General features: G+C 41.1%; 1 protein-coding gene across 2 annotated transcripts; it reads left to right on the top strand.

The window, feature by feature from the left end:
* The first annotated feature begins 859 nt into the window (after positions 1–859).
* Positions 860–16,356, top strand: LOC113029194 (uncharacterized). 2 transcript variants are annotated; one of them, XM_026179906.2, is made up of 17 exons: positions 860–1,065; positions 3,329–3,435; positions 3,569–3,708; positions 3,908–4,065; positions 5,295–5,453; positions 8,381–8,810; positions 10,004–10,102; positions 10,631–10,721; positions 11,693–11,916; positions 12,004–12,246; positions 12,372–12,470; positions 12,591–12,784; positions 12,879–13,053; positions 13,162–13,318; positions 13,406–13,559; positions 14,244–14,355; positions 14,561–16,356. In XM_026179906.2, the coding sequence occupies exons 1-17, from the start codon at positions 1,045–1,047 to the stop codon at positions 14,734–14,736; spliced, it is 2,739 nt and encodes a 912-aa protein (XP_026035691.1). In that variant the 5' UTR covers positions 860–1,044; the 3' UTR covers positions 14,737–16,356. The 2 variants fall into 2 exon arrangements, with proteins under 2 accessions (XP_026035691.1, XP_080162649.1); XM_080306523.1 differs by having other exon boundaries at positions 14,244–14,373; positions 14,490–14,629.
* The last annotated feature ends 4 nt before the right edge of the window (positions 16,357–16,360 follow it).

Below are 16,360 nucleotides of genomic sequence, written 5' to 3'. Positions count from 1 at the left end.
CACCACCTGGTATGGCAACAGCACCGCTTACAACCGCAAAGCTCTCCAGAGAGTAGTGCGGTGCTCTGAACGGATAATTGGAGGTGAGCTTCCCTCCCTCCAAGACATCTACAGGAAGCAGTGCCTGAGGAAAGCGGGGAGGATCATCAAGGACTCCAGTCACCCCAGCCATTAACTGTTCAGACTACTTCCATCAGGAAGGAGGTTTTGCAGCATCCGGTCCCGTACCAGCAGACTGAGAGACAGCTTCTTCCACCAGGCCATCAGACTGCTGAACACTTCATAGACACCTCACCTTCACTACTGGAACTTCAGCATTATGCACTCCACACTGTATATAAATGCCACTGTTTTGCCAACTACCAACCTCTGTATATTCTATATATTTTATTTTATTGTTTACTCTATTTAATTTGTAAAATATGTATACACACACACACACACACACACACACACACACACACGTAGAAAAACATATTTAGTATACACATCCAGTAATGCATACACTCTTATATTGTACATATATTTATTACTCTCAGATTTAGCCATTCTTATAATTTGTTTGTTTTATGTAATTGTATTTTTGCACAACTCTGTTGCTTGTGAAGCTCGCACACAAGAATTTCACTCGCATGTACTGTACCAGTGTACCTGCACATGTGACGTGACAATAAAAGTGATTTGATTTGATTTTAGATAATAAGTCATAAAGTAAGTGTGACCTATCTGTCATGCTGTTATTATTGCCAAACTACCTAAATGTTCACAGACCAGAGAAGCTGCACACATGTGGCAATAGTTGATGAGGGTTATTGATAAGGCTGATTGGGTTCAGTCTCTGTAGTTCATTGATCAGTTTATTGTGGACACGCAGGGGAAAACCCTCCACTATCCTATGTGCTGATAGGCTCTTGCTGTGAGTGGGGGAGGTCATTGCAGCTAGCATACACAGAGGCTCTCCAAACACACCCGAGGAAGTCAATAAAGTTGCAAATGAGCATCACTTTCACTTTGATTTCTGCACGGGAACCTTGAAACAACGCCATGAGTTCCTCTAACCCTGCGGTAAGCTCCAAATTATCTACTAGCTTCCGACACATCACCCTGTGTAGCACCAAAATATCAGCCTGCTAGCCCGTTCAGCTAACGGTTAGCTCATGCTAACGCTGTTGTTGACAGACCTCCAAATACCAACATACTTAGCATTAGCTCTGGGCTAAGCTTGCTAGCTACTGTTTTAAGTTTAAATTTGCAGTTTCGATTGTGAGTCGATGTCTTTCACTCGGACATGGAATAAAATTTCCTACTGTAAACTTTGCGAACTAATGTTTAACTCAGAATTGGAGGGTTTTAAGGGGAAACGGACAATAAATAATTATGGAAATTACCCTTGTGAGTTGCAGCCCACACTGCAACACAGACAATGGTACTGATGTATAATGTCTGTACGTGTTAGGTTTACCGACAACAATTTAATAACACTATAACACCCACTTCTAGGGCCCTTATTTGGGACATATGGTAAAGTTTTTACGGTTTTATTATGCTATCAAAGACGAATGAGAAGAGTAGCTCTATTTTAGTATTGAAACAGTTTATAAGGGCTGCATTAGGCAATAAAATATGATCACTTCTTAGCATTATGGGAATGCCAATATAACAGGTAATTACTAGTTCGCATAGCTGATGTTGTTATGGAGTAAATGGTTAATATTTCATCTGCAAATTTACTGTAATTGTTTTTTTTCCTCAAACATTTTGTGTCCAAAGCACACCAAAGGGCAAACCTTAAGGCACGCATGCATTCGTATACGCAGGAAGTTCTCTTGATGTCTTCTGCAGTGTCATCAGTTCTTTTTAGTTGCACTGGACTTTACCTCCTTGCTGTCAATCAGACTTTTTATTCTACAGTGATACAATAAATTTAACGCTCATTCAAGGGTTTTTGGGCCGACATGCATTAATGCACACGATTTGGGAACTACCAGTGATCTGCAAACACTAAAGCCGCCTTTGGTTAACTTAATCAGTATTATTAAACCACTGAAGAAGAAAAATACTGGCTATTGTGCCTTTATTTATGTTCGTCTTTTTTCAGTTCCGTTTTATTTATATAGCACCAGTACACAGCAACAGATGCTTTATAGTGTAGGGATATTAGAAAGACACCCAGCAATCAGATGACCATCTCTGAGTAAGCACTTGGCAATAGTGGTAAGGAAAATCCCTATTTAATAGGAAAAAAACAGTTGAAACTAGGCTCAGGGAGGGGCAGCCTTCTGCCATTACCAGTTGGGGGTGAGGGGAATAAGAAACAGGACAAAACTATATGAGAGAGTAGAGTTTAATAATTACTAATGATTAAATGCAGTAGTGGTGTGTAAAAATACAGGGAGATGAGTGAAGAAGAAATGCACAGTGCACCATGGGAATCCCCAAGCAGCTAGAGCCTATTACAGCATAACTAAGGGATGATTCAAGGTCACCTGATACAGCCCACACACTAACCTTTATCAAAAAGGGAAGTCGTAAGCCTAATCTTAAAAGTAGAGAGGGTGTCTGTCTCCTGAATCAAAACTAGGAGCTGGCTCCACAGAAGAGGGGCCTGAAAACTGAAGGCTCGGCCTCCCATTTGACTTTTAGAAACTCTAGGAACCACAAGTAAACCAGCAGTCTGAGAATGAACTTCTCTGTTAGGACAGTGAGGTACTATTAGCTCTTTAAGATAAGATAAGATAAGAAGAGAAGGATTTTCAGTTCACGTCTAGGTTTAACAGCTAATATGGAAGAAATGCGCTCCCTCTTTCTAGTCCCTGTTAGTACTCTCGCGTCAGCATTTTGGATCAACTGAAGGCTTTTCAGGGAGCTTTTAGAGCTAACTTCTAATAATGAATTACAAAAGTTGAACCTAGAAGTAATTAATGCATCAACTAGCTTTATTGTTCTCTCAGTTTATGCCAAATAGAACATAAGAGCGTAATTTGTAGCTCCTCTGAACACTTACCCTGCCCAAACCTGATGTGACCCAGCTAAACGCCATGTTTTTTTCCATACCTGATATCAGCTGGTTCAATATATGGCTATATTTGTGTATGGTTAATCATACATCACAAATTGCTAATAGCATGCACATTATATACCAATAAAACACTAATAAAATGAGAGAGACCATATTAAATCACTTTTTACACGTTCTTTCACACATGACGACATTATGAGTCAGATAAACAGTATCTTAGTAGCCATTGTTTGAGCAGTGACCGATAAGGAGGGAAAACAGCCAAAAAAAAAGCTGCTTTGTCAGCATTTGTTTGATCCTTTCTTGCAGACTATCGGGGAGTTATTCCTCGTCCTTAGCGAGATGGGATTCACAGAAGAGCAGATACAAGCGGCTATGCAGGCGGGGCATTTTTCTGTGGCTGAGGCAGCTGATTGGTGAGTAATCAGCCCTCTGTTTTGTTTTTTGTTTTTTTTTTAATCTGTGGAGCTAGCTAGCTATGATCTTTCTGTATAATAGACCACTTCTTTCAGCCACTTACTTCTGTGTCTCGCTCTTGCATGTTGAAAGGCTTGTACAGGGTCAATACCTGCGACACACGTTGGTCCCGCAGCCTTCACAGCCAGCTGGGACAGCTTTTTCTGCATTCAACCCACCCAAAGAGGCAGCACATGCTTCAGAGTCTCGCACATCTCCCACTGACAGCAGAGGTAATACCCCACTCCAAGCTATATAAAAACTGTTTCTTACTGTTGTTACTGCTCTTAATCCATCGGTTGGACTTCGAGTAAAGTTTTCTTTTATTATAATATCCTAAAATTGATGATTGTAATCATTCATTTAAGTATAACTTAAGGAATTGGATAGTGTAGTGTGCATCATGAGATTTTCTTTTTCTGTCTTTAACAGCGGATCCTTCATTGGTGCTAAGGTCACCGCAATCATGCTCCCAGGACCCACCACCGCCAGTCGAGTCGCGGATCAAATCAGACAAAAGTGACTTTGAGGAGAAAGAGAGACAACGCGTCGCTCAGGAAGTCAGAGCAGAGAGAAGGCAGAAGAAACAGGTGAGCATTGCTGAAAAGACTTCTGGTGCTTAATCTATCTGACTGGCAGTTGTCTTATTATCACACAAGGAAGAAAGTCAAGTGTTCGGCAGATTTATAAGGCTCTCGATAATAATGGCTTAAGCTTTAGCTCAATCCCTGTAGCTCTCATTTCACTTTTATGCTCACTGCTTACCCTATCGCATGGCGGCGTGTGACAAATTTGACGTCACATGTGCTGGGGTGTGCCTCCATGCTGGTGTCGCTTTGGCCAGTTGTGCATATCTTAATTTGTATAACCTGTCACATTGTAGCTCTGCCAACATAGAATGTGATGCTTATTTGCATCGAGTGTACGATTAAACAAACATCGGTAATTGATCATCTGCACCTTTTATTGTCCACCTCTGCCTCCTTTTTTTCGTCTTGTCTACGTTTAGATATTTTTTCCTGCTGTTTTCCTCTTTTCTGTTGTTTTCTGTTTTTTACTTGAGCCATATTTCTTGTTGGCATTTGCCACCTTACTAACCTACTGCAGCACGTCTGTTTTTTCCCATCACTCCTGAGGAAACACTTTGGAAAGGTGCTTTTCTCAAACACTGTTGTTTCAGTTTTTTCAGCTGGAAATTCCCCTGCTTTTGCTTTAGATGTGCCGCCTCTGTTTTTTGAAGATCACTACTTCCTCCTTTACATCTTGAAGTTAATGTGTTTCCAGATAAAGACAAAAGGGAGTGTGGAGGTATGTGAATAAGCAGATAGTAATACAAGCCTGTGGATTAAGAATGAGTCTCATTCACTGACGTTACACGTGGTGGTAAGAACAAAACTGGCCTGTGGGCACATTTCACAAAATGGTAAATTTGCCAGTGCACTTATTTTTTTGGAGCTTTTCACATATTAGTGAATGAGGCCAATTGCATCTCACTTTACATGCGGTCCAGAAACTTTGTTTGGGTACTGCTGGTGCTGGCTGAACACTACACGGGGAAGTATGCTGCTCTATGAGCTAGAATAGGAGCGTCCATACATTTTTCTCTGGGTGCACATTTAAAAAAAACAGATGTGTACTACAGTGTGGTTGAACTGAAGCATGATGGTCACTGTGGGGAGTAAAAGAGGTGTCACGTGCTCAAGCTGAGTTTGTTGTTGTTGTTTTTTATACATGAATAATACATTTGAAAATTAATATTTGAGTATAGACCTCCTGTTTTATTGTTCTTAGAACATTTTGTGTTCTTCTGCATTCGCAGGAGCGCGAGTTGGTGCTGAAGCGGATCGCTGAGGATCGGAGGAGCCTGCAGGATAAGAAACAGACCAATGCTGCTGCAGACGCGTCTCCTCCCAGCAGTGAAGGGCAGAAGCTTGGAGGAAAGATTCAGACAAATGTGGACAACAACTGCATTCTCATGGTGGGCCTGTGAAGAACCTTAATCATGATAGATTCAGAATTTTAGTTTTCAGTTTAGTCTCAGTCATTTTGCAGAGTGTATTATATTCTTTTATTTTACTTTTTATTGTTTGAAAATGTTTAATTGAAGTATACTACTTATTAGTTTCAGTGTCAGTTCAAAGATGGTGTTACAATACAAACAAACCACTTGTGAAGACAGTTATTCTTTGCACAAAGGCCTTTGTTGGTGATGACAGCTTCAAGACACAAACTAGTTGGATGCATCGCTGAGGTTTGATTTTGGCCCGTTCTTCCAAATGAACAGTTGTCAAATCCTGAAGGTTCTGTGGGCCTCTTCTATGAACTCTGACCTTAAGTTCTTTTCATATATTTTCAACTGGATTTAGGTCAGGTGATTGGCTGGGTCATTCTAGCAGCTTTATTTTCTTTCTCTCAAACCAACTGAGAGTTTCCTTGGCTGTGTTCAGGATCTTTGACTTGCTGTCCACTCTCGTTTCATTTTCGTAGATGGCAGCAGAGTTTTATCAAGAATGTCTCAGTACATTTTTCCATTCATATGTCCTCCAATTATATGAAGCCCCCCCAGTACCATATACTGAAAAAAAGCCCCACACCATGATGAACCCACCTCCAAACTTCACTGTTGGTATGGTGTTTTTGTGGTGATATGCAGTGCCTTTGACCTCCAAACATGGTGTGCACTAGGGCTGCTCAATTAATCGAATTTTAATCACGATTATTAATTGTATTTTTGCTGGGCTTTCAACGATCATTAAAAATGACTGAGCCGATTATTAGCCCCTCCCTCATTTATCCGCGACACCTTAAAGGCCGTCTGTGAAAATATTGTCAGGCATAAACCGGTCCGTGGCGCAAAAAAGGGTGGAGACCGCTGATTAAGAGGACCCGAGGGAAGCTCGGAAAGCTAAGCAGAAGTTATTTGGAGAGGAGAGTGACTGCCGTTGGTTGAAAAGAGTTTAAAAAAAAAAAAAAACTTCAGTGGTGTTGCACACCATTTTATATTATTTTTTTAAAGTTATTGTTAACCCTTTAAAGCCGGTCAGAGCAGCACGCTCCGTTTTGCGTAACTATTTTTAAATCCCTGTAGAACCTGAACCGTGTAAGCTAGCGCAATAATTTGTTTTGCATATGAAACCGGAGGAGTTGTACTTACATCTGATGCCATCAGCTTGTCCTCGGTCACGGTTTCGTTCCACATATAGCTTTGCAAAAATTGCATAAAAAGCGCTTGCAGGAACAAAAACATAATATTCCAGAAACACGCTTTGCCGTTCCTATCAGCTGTTCGTAACACTTCCCACAGTGAAATGATGCACATGCTGTTTTCTTTGCAAATTTGCATCATAGGATTGTTTTTTGTTTTTCCTGCAGTATATAAAAATTGGTGTATCTCCAAAGTAAAACTATGAAGACACTCAAAATAAATTTCCTGTGGTGGGAAACTATTTTTTTGCAACTTTATTGTATTTAAAGTTTTGAGGGATAAACCTCTTAAATTTCTCCAAGTAGAAATATATGTAAACAAAACAAAAGCGATTTTCAATTTTTTTTGTAGTTTATTGCACTTTTTTGCAATTTATGTAATTACTATGGACTTAATGCATACATATTATTAAAATATGGGCTATAACAGTTGTATTGATGTATAGCAACTTGAAATGCTCCCACAAATGGCACTACAGCATGTAAAAAAATAATATAAGCTCTGGTGGACTTGGTTCTATGGTAGGTCTTAAAGGGTTAAATAAATATCGTCAAATAATCGTGATCTCAATTTCAGTGAAAATAATCGTGATTATCATTTTTGCCATAATCGAGCAGCCCTAGTGTGCACTAGGGCATCCTGTTTAATAGGCTTGTCTAAATGTTGTTCAGCAACATGTTTTTTCTTCAGCAATGGAGTCTTGCTTGTTGAGTGTGCATACAGGCCATGGTGGTTGAGCGCATTACTTTTCTTCGAAACAACTGTACCTGTCTCTTCTACCACTTTCTGTGGCTCACCACAAGTGGTCCTTGGCTCATACGCGACACTTCTGATAACTCTTTTCAGTTGTCTGTCTGAAATCTTGCATGGAGCACATGGTCAAGGGTGGTTTATGGTGAAATGATGTACATTCTACTTCCAGATTATGGCCCCAACAGTGCTCACTGGAACCTTCAGTAGTTTAGAAATTCTGCTGCAACTAATGCCTTCAGTATGGTTTGCTAAGTTGTTGAGAGAGCTCATTTACCCATCATGAGATGTTCTTTTTTAGGCCATCAGTTGGAACTGAACCAGCTGATATTAATTTGCACTGAGTGTCAGGATTGCTTTCTAAATACTGACGGATTTCAGGTGGCGTCATGACTTTAATGATTTTTGCACGTCCCTTTCGTCATGTGTTTTTTCCCTGTGTCATTTCTCTATTACGCATAACTTAGTTTATGGACATCTATGGTTTAATTTCTTTGCATGTGTGGATTGGATGGGTTGTAACCGATATCTGGTGAGAACTTCATGGCAATAGTGCCTTTTTAAATACATTTACCTAGAAAACTGGTGATGTGTTCAGTACTTATTTTACCTGCTGTATGAGTTAATACTAATATATTAATGTGTTGAAAGCGTGACATTATATTGGCAAAAACTAAAAATATTTCCTCTTTATATATGTGTGTGTATAGATAGATACATATATATATATATATATATATATATATATATATATATATATATATATATATATATATATATATATATATATATATATATATATATATATATATATATATATATATATATATATATAAAATTAATTTTTATTTTCATTTTGATTCCGTTTTTAAGGACACAGTATCGTTTCTAGTTTTAGAAATGAAGTTGACTGTAATAACCTTGTCATGTATATTTGTGTTTTGCTGCAGATTCGACTGCCGTCTGGTGAGTCCATGCGTGAGCGCTTCCCAGCTGATGCCCCTCTGCGCAGCGTTGTGGAGCACATCACCGGACGTCACCCCTCCCTACCCTCCTTTTCTCTCCTTCAGGGTTTCCCACGGAAGCGCTTTGGGGAGGCTGAGCTTGCCTGCTCCCTCCGCTCTCTCGGCCTTACGCCTAACGCTGCACTGTGTATTCAGACCACTCCTCCAGAGACGCCTCAGGAAACAAGTCCAGCAGGCCACAGTGCTGAGCCGCCTCCTTGTGTTGCGCCTCCTCAGCCTCCTCCTGGCCAGGACATGGTGGGAGATCAGGTCCCTGTTATACCTCCTCCACTACCTAACCAGCTGTGGGAAGAGGCAGTGAATTATGCAGGGATTCCTGGAGTTCCTCCTTTACGGCGTGGATCCCATGACTGGGGTAAGTATGATTTACTTTATTTAAACTTAATATAAAAAGCAATAAAAATAAACGTACTACATGGAATAAAACAAGTAGAGATTTGCTTTTTTCCAAACTTTTTTTATTGAACGGTTTACTAAATGTTGGGACTCTTCATGATGATGTTAGAATCCTACAGGACTACAGTCACAATCATTACTTGCAGTAACATTTACGCTTTACTTGGCAAATCATGTTTCAAAGGTTAGTTTGTCAGATAAATAACAGAGCAGTGAGTCTCTCATCCAGCTACACGATCGGTGGAGTCTTTGTTCGCCTCTGCAACCTCGGTGTGTGGTTAGAACGACCCTAAAGTTTGTAGTGGACGTTCAGAGAGGAGTGACGTAATTGTTCTGCTCTTAGTCAGTGGAGTCCATCTGTGGAAGCAGCTGGCTGGGACCGTCGAAATGGTCGAACGAGGGGATTGTCCACCATACATTTATCTTGTCCCATGGACAGCTTTAATTATTACACATAATTGACAAATATACTTTGACAGCCGTTTCCCACCACATGTATAGTGTTCCGAAGGTACATGCTCATATTGAACATTTAAAATAATGAAGTCAGTAAATGTACAAGTATGAGGTAAAAGTTCATTTATTTATTTTCTTGGATCAGGTCTGAGTCAGCTAGAGGGGATTTCCTTATATGGCCATTATCTGTGCTCTAAGCCAATCCACCTGCTCCCTTTGACTTGTATTACAACTACTCTGTTTGACAGATTTTTCTACCTCTATTGTGCTGTATGATGTCTGAGAGAGGGCATATACTTAGTATTACTTCATATGCACAGCTTTGACTGTGAACACGGAAGTCCCACCCACCTGCTGTTGGCTGGGAGGGGCAGACAATCAGTTGGTTTAAAGGAGCTAAAACTGCTTAAGAGTGGGTGAACTGAGGGGGCTGCACGAGGCCCAGGATAGGTCGTCGTGCAAGTAGAGTCCAAAAATAAAAGTAAGGAGTATGAAAAAGAGTATAATCGGTCACGTTTAATACACTTGGGTGGCCTGATCAGATGACACATTGTATATCAGCCAATGGGATTCTTTACACCTGTAACATCGCACCTCTTCATGGTTGTTTGGGCTCAGTTATTTGATCAGCTGAATGTGTTAAATGTTACTTAAATGGCTATGGAGTCATTGGATGACATTCTGGGGGTTCGACAGGTCAAGGCCAGAGATTGGTTCCTGGTGATGCTGAAGATCCTCCCATAGATGTTGATATGGACCAAGAAGGAGAGGAAGAACCGCTTCACATGCCGAACGGTACTGCTCCAGAGTGTGGATACTTCATCCCTCCTTTGATCTACATTTTTCTTGCTTCCCTCCTCTCCCTGTTCCTCTATTACTGTTTCCATATGTTTCCATTATTCATCCGCTGTGAACAGAAACAGCTGACCCTGGCCTCTTCCTTTGAGCTTGATTTTTTTTTACTATTACACTATATAGTGGCCTAGTGTACAGATTGGCCTGCTAATGTGTGTCACGCTGTAAGAGAGATTAGTATTAGAAAATATGTAGGTTTATTCCCCTTTCTGCCAAACGTACAGCACACAAGTCAGAACTGCTGAGTTTACTAAGAACCTACAGGTGGGGTCAGCCAATCAGTGTGTGGTTGTGGTATTGTATTCTGAATGTGAACCAGACACAGAGAAGAGCTAGTTCAAGGAGAATCAGAGATGTTAATCAGAGGTGTGTGGTATAAAGTTTTTTTCTCAGCATCTGTAGCTTCAGCTCAGTGGCATTAGAGTATTTTTGGATGGATTACAGTTTTCGTTTGTGTAACTTTCACAGGAATGCCCAGGCTGCCTTTCTTTCCAGAGAACAGGATGCGAGGAGGATTTGAGCCCTGGCAGCGCTGGCCAGGGCAAGGAAATCGACTCAGGCAAGTGTTTAAAAAGAATGGCACTAGAATGGTATTATAGGACCAAGGACTACGATCATACTGCTTTGTAATACAAAATAGTGTTAGGGGCCACATTAAGAGAAAATTTTTTTTCTTTTTAATTTTGCTTTTTGAAAGAAATGCTGTGTTGAGAATCTTTTTAAGCTAGAAAGACATTATCTTTCTTTTAGGACCCAAAATCCAGTGTGAATAATACAGTTACAAACTCACTATTACTTGGTGGACAGAGTGAGATGACCTTACTCTTGAAATTTACACTCCATTCTCAAATGACTGTTTCAAAATATTGTTTTTGTTAATGTGGCCCTAACACACATTACACACATTAATCATGCAATCTGAAGTGTTTTGCAAGTAGATGCATTTAATTAGTTTGAAAGTGCATGCACACTTCAGCACTCCAACTTCTGTTGCATCCAGAATGATCCGTTTTATAATAACACCCTGTTAACAAAAGAAAAAAAAAAGATGAATATTATCTTGGAGCTCCAGCTCAATCTGTGTCTGGGTATAGTCTGAAAGAAACTCTTTACTGTTGTGGGGATAGGGAAAGATGCTTTAAAGCTTCTACCAACATTTTAAAAAGATAAAGTTTGTATGAGCTGCACAGCAGGAAGAAAAGAGCCAGAGAGAAAAGTGGATACAGAAAATAATATGTGAGAATCAGCAAGAAAAATGGATGCTTATGTCTCATTGTGCAGCAATGGTCAGTAATAAGCTAACCATCCAAATATTAGTTTTGGTTTTTAAAAACAATTTAAGTTAAGCTAAATCAATTTGACTGTATGCATCTTATACAAAAGTAAATGTGGATATTTCAGCTCATCAGAGCCTTTCCACTTACTGTTTATTGTATTGCACAGAAATACAGCAGGGGGTGCTCTGGAGATCTGCTTTATCTGTACATTAAAATACAACACGTGGACACAACTTGTGTTTGTGTGTCTCAGAGAGGGCCCAGAAGAGGAAGCGGCAGACCCTGAGAATGCAGGAGGGCCGCTGGCACCCGCAGCTGCAGGTCAGGCTGCTGTTGAGCGTCTTCAACGAGCCGCACAGCAAGAAGACCGCCACGCCAACCAAGGACAGCCATCACCCCCTAAAAGACCCTTCAGAGCACCCAGCGTGCCCTCACTATGTGCCTTGGCTATCCGCGCAACGGTCCACCTCATGACTGGTAAGAGTCACAAAACTTCACAGAACTGTGCCTCACAGCTTTGTTTGCTCGCTGCTGTTTGCTCACTCTTGACTCTGTGTCTCACAGCTCCCAGCATGCAGTACAGCAGCAGTCTAGCAGGTCTGACCCCAGAGCTAGCAGAGCTTCTGCTCAACCACATGTCTCATGAGAGGCTGCTACATCCACGCACCCTGGAGCTGTTCTTCGGCTGCCCGATCCAGAAGTTTGTCTTAAACAGCTACCCGTACTCCACCAATGAGCTCCTACGGCAGTTGCGGGCCTTCACTGCCCTGAAGCACCTGAGTTTAGTCAACTCATCTCTCATCACTGGTAAAACATTTTATATCTGGTAGTTTTTAGGCTTTTTATCAATTTAGTTGTCAAATTTCTGCAAAGTCTGCTCTTCAGTTTGTCCCTGTCTTTGTATTTATTTATTTATTTATTTTTATTCCCAGACTCTGGCCTCTGTATCCTGTCCACCCTGGTCAAACTCCAGTACCTCAATCTGGCCTCCTGTAGTAAGCTGACTGACTCCTGCCTGCAGCATATCACAGGTTGGACACACACAAACATCACTGTTGACAACATTTACAAAACTGGATCTCAGAATAAGCTGTTCTTATTTAAGTAGTTTTATTCAACATACATATTTCCCTTCTGCTGATGCCTTTAAGGTTTGAAGAACTTGTGTTTCCTGTCCCTGGACCAGACCAAAGTGACAGATGCTGGGATGGTACTGTACCTCCAGTCAGTGCCGTCCTGCCTCTCTCAGCTAAGCCTGAACCAGACAGCAGTGACTGAAACCACACTAGCTGTGCTCCCCACCTCTGTGCCACAGCTGCGACTTCTCAGCATCAAACAGACTAAAGTACTTTATCTCTGTTAGCAAGGTCTATTCAGCTGGTGACACTGCTCTGATCTTCAGTGATATTTACTCGACTTGCTGTGCGTTTTTCTTTCAGGTTAAGGATTTGACGGCTCTAGCAGCGATGTCCAGCCTGCAGACGCTCAACTTGGATGGGACAGGTGTGACTGAGGCATCTCTGGAGCACCTTGCTACCCACCCTGCCCTGACTTCCCTCACTTTGGTGGGAATCCCTGTAGCAGATGGCAGTCATGCCCTTCAGATCATCTCAGGTTTGTAGAGCATAAAGCAAAAGAATTAAAAGAATGAGGGTAGGCATGGAGTGAGCTTGCAGTATGAAAGTCTGTGGTGAATCTGTGAGGTGTCTACTTTACTTCTAGGTCTGAAGTTGACTCGCATCACCCTCCCTGGACGCCACTCTGTGACAGACAGCGGGCTGTCATTCCTCTCCGGACTGACTCTGCTCTCAGAGCTGGACCTGACAGACTACACACAGGTTACAGACCAGGGAGTCAGCCACCTCTCCACCTTGACCAGGTCCTTTCCACACTCACTGACACCATCATATCAGGTGTTTCCTTGCGATTAAAATGCTGACAGGAGTTTTGTGTTTACTTTGTGTAGATTGAAGAAGCTGTCACTTAGCAACACTCAGGTGACAGATGCAGGGCTTCCCTCCCTGCGATGCATGCAGGAGCTGCAGGAGCTCTGTTTGGATCGGACTGCAGTCACCAGCCGAGGAGTGGCCGACCTCATAACCTGTCTGCCGCACCTTCAGGTGACTATCCCAATAAGTACTATCCAGGTGTTGCTTTATCCTTGTGCGAGTGCAAGTGTAAATAGTATCCCTGTGATAGATTGGTGACTTGTGCCTGTGACAACTAGGATAGACTGACTCTGAATTAGATAAAGAGAATGGATTTACAAAATAGACTTAATATTTTATTTAGTGTGACTTAAAATGAGTGTCTGATCTCATAAACTTACCAGGTAGGTGATTGTTGAGGTCAAGTCAGAGAGCTGTTTTGTTTCCTTTTGTAACCACAATTATGATCATCTGGTGGGCATTAAAAAAACAGGCATTTCTGAACTGGATTCACTCTTCAAACACAGAAGCTACATCTGTCTTTATACTGTCTATGATTGAATGTGACATCGATCTATGGTACATACATGTTTGATTAAATTAAACCATGTTAGTAAAGTCTGTGTGTCTGATCATCGATGTGATTCTCATTTCACCGTTTGACACCCAAGCTGTCTGACCAGATAACCTGCTTATTTTATACTAGCTGGGCTTCAATTTATTATTTTAGCATCACAGTTAAACTCTTTTGCAGAATGAAATCGATCATTGGGCATTCAGAGTAGGCCGAAATCAAAATGTAAAGACCAGTTTATGATAAAAAATATTTGATGCAGAGGTTTTAATATTTTGCTATTTTTCTATTTTTTTTTCCAGGTGTTGGGGTTAGCCAGCACTCAGGTGGGGGACAACGTGGTGAGGAAAGGTCTGATCCGCTGCAGTCAGCTTGTTAAACTTAATCTCAGCCGCACGCGGATTACAGATCACGGTAACGTCCAGCTCTAAGGTGGTCTTTTTTTTTTTTTTTTTTTTTTAAGTTAACATGTTCTTTATTTCTTTTCTTTTTTTTTGGCCTGTCCCGTTTGGCTCTTTTGCCATCAGAATTGTTGTCTAAAGGCAAAGGTGGTCTTTGATTTTATAGTTTTGTTTGCTCAGATGAACAGACCCAGTATATGTTCTTCTCTTCCTTTCAGGTCTAAAGTTCCTGAAACAAATCCACCTGGCTCAGGTGAACCTGGACGGGACCGGGGTGAGTCTGATGGGAATTGCTAGTCTCGTCTCCTGCACCAACATCAACAGTATTCGGGCCAGTAACACTCGCATCCTTTCCCCTGACGACGTCTCAGACGAGGAGTTGGAAGCCCAGTGAGCATCACGAGTTTCGGCTGCCGCTCTGAGATGCTGCCTCCAGGATCATCTGGGCAAAGCATAATTGATGAAACACTCCTCCTACTTGCACTGTTTCAACCGCAGCTAGTGCCACTAATCTGTCAATCATGCGCGCTGAGTTGAAACCTTAAACAGGAGCGTTGTGTTCAACAGCTGTTTTTTCTAACATTTACATATACAGAATTAATCACTATTTAATACTCTGCAGCCCCAAACGCCACCTGAAAAACTTTATAGCTTTATGCGCAGCTTTACAGGTTGGAGCAACCTGTGTTTCTCCAGGGGCCTGTACTACGAAGCAGCTTCAACATACCCCCGGAGATCTTTTCCTTATCTGGCTTCACTTTGCGCCAGCAGTCAGGCTAAATGATCACAAGAAGGTGGTTGTTAACTGGAGAAGTCCACCCAGGATGTGTCTGTCTCGACATAAGCTCGTTCACGTGGCTGTGAAATATGGATGGGTGTCCTGGCAGCAGAGTGACATGTTTTATGAAGATGGTAAAAATGTAATGCTAGAAGAATGTGAAGGAAAAAAAACAACCACACAGCGTCTCCAGCCAAAGCAACACTACTATATTACTGTAGTTTAGCCCCTCTTAACCCAGGATGAAAAAAATGGCTGTAAGTTATTAAACTTTTTAGTATTATAGCTCTGTCAGGTAAGGCCTGCATCATGTCACCCCAGTAAGAAGGAAGCATCTTTGTAACCCTGAAGCTTCGCATTACAGACATCAGGTTGGAGCCAAGTGGCAGAAATATACTTTATACTGGGAATGTACAACAGCATGCGATGACTAACAGACTTTAACTAAGGTATTAAATGAGAATCTAAACAACAAATAGCCAGTTAAACCAAACACGGTTCAAATGTTTTAGAGGGACATGAAGGCAGATAAATGTCTTCCACTGATTATCTGCGTTGAAATTAACTTTCTTTAATTTTGAAGCTGTATTCAAGTCATACTGGATGTACCAGTAGAAGTAATTGAGTTTTTTTTTTATCTTGACCGTTTGAAAGTAGTATTTGTATTGTTAGTTGTGATTAGGCAAGAGTTTAATAAAAATGAGCCACCATACAGTGTAGAATACTGGAATTAGCCTAAAAATTGGATGGCTAAATTTGATGTGAACGCAGCTTTAAGCTAAAAACAAACAAAAAAACAACCCACATTTAAAAAGGTAAAAACACTGAAGTCAAGGTTTTTATAACTCAGCCTGCATGGATGTTAGCTCTCATCACCTGAAACTAGTTATTTTAGCTGCATCCTGGTAATGCACTGACCTCCGCTTTCTTTTATAAGTAGCCCTCTTATTATCAATTATGCCAATGTTTTAGGGTTTGTTTGTTTTTTGGAAAGTTTAGCCATTTTCTGCTACATCAGTGAGCCTCATTCAGTGCAGTGTAATGGCTGTAATATAACATATCTATGCAGCCATGGGGCTCACTCAGGACCCAAAGCAACTTCTTTAATCCCTTCCAAGCTTTTTCCCCCCCTGTTTACACATATGTAAAATAGTTTATTTTCCTTAAAAGCTTTTGGTTTTTTTGGATACAAACACTGTATTCGTTACAATTAACAATAAAGTCTTCTCAAAGGAAGTTG

The sequence above is a fragment of the Astatotilapia calliptera genome, chromosome 9 (assembly GCF_964374335.1).
Source record: "Astatotilapia calliptera chromosome 9, fAstCal68.1, whole genome shotgun sequence".
NCBI lineage: Eukaryota > Metazoa > Chordata > Actinopteri > Cichliformes > Cichlidae > Astatotilapia > Astatotilapia calliptera.
This window is presented reverse-complemented; position numbering and strand designations above follow the sequence as displayed.

Excerpts from the sequence above, each read along its gene's own strand:
- LOC113029194 (XM_026179906.2), top strand. The coding sequence starts at position 1,045 with ATGAGTTCCTCTAACCCTGCG. Across the intron at positions 3,436-3,568 it reads GTGGCTGAGGCAGCTGATTG|GCTTGTACAGGGTCAATACC; the intron begins GTGAGTAATCAG and ends GCATGTTGAAAG. Across the intron at positions 13,560-14,243 it reads CCTGTCTGCCGCACCTTCAG|GTGTTGGGGTTAGCCAGCAC; the intron begins GTGACTATCCCA and ends TTTTTTTTCCAG.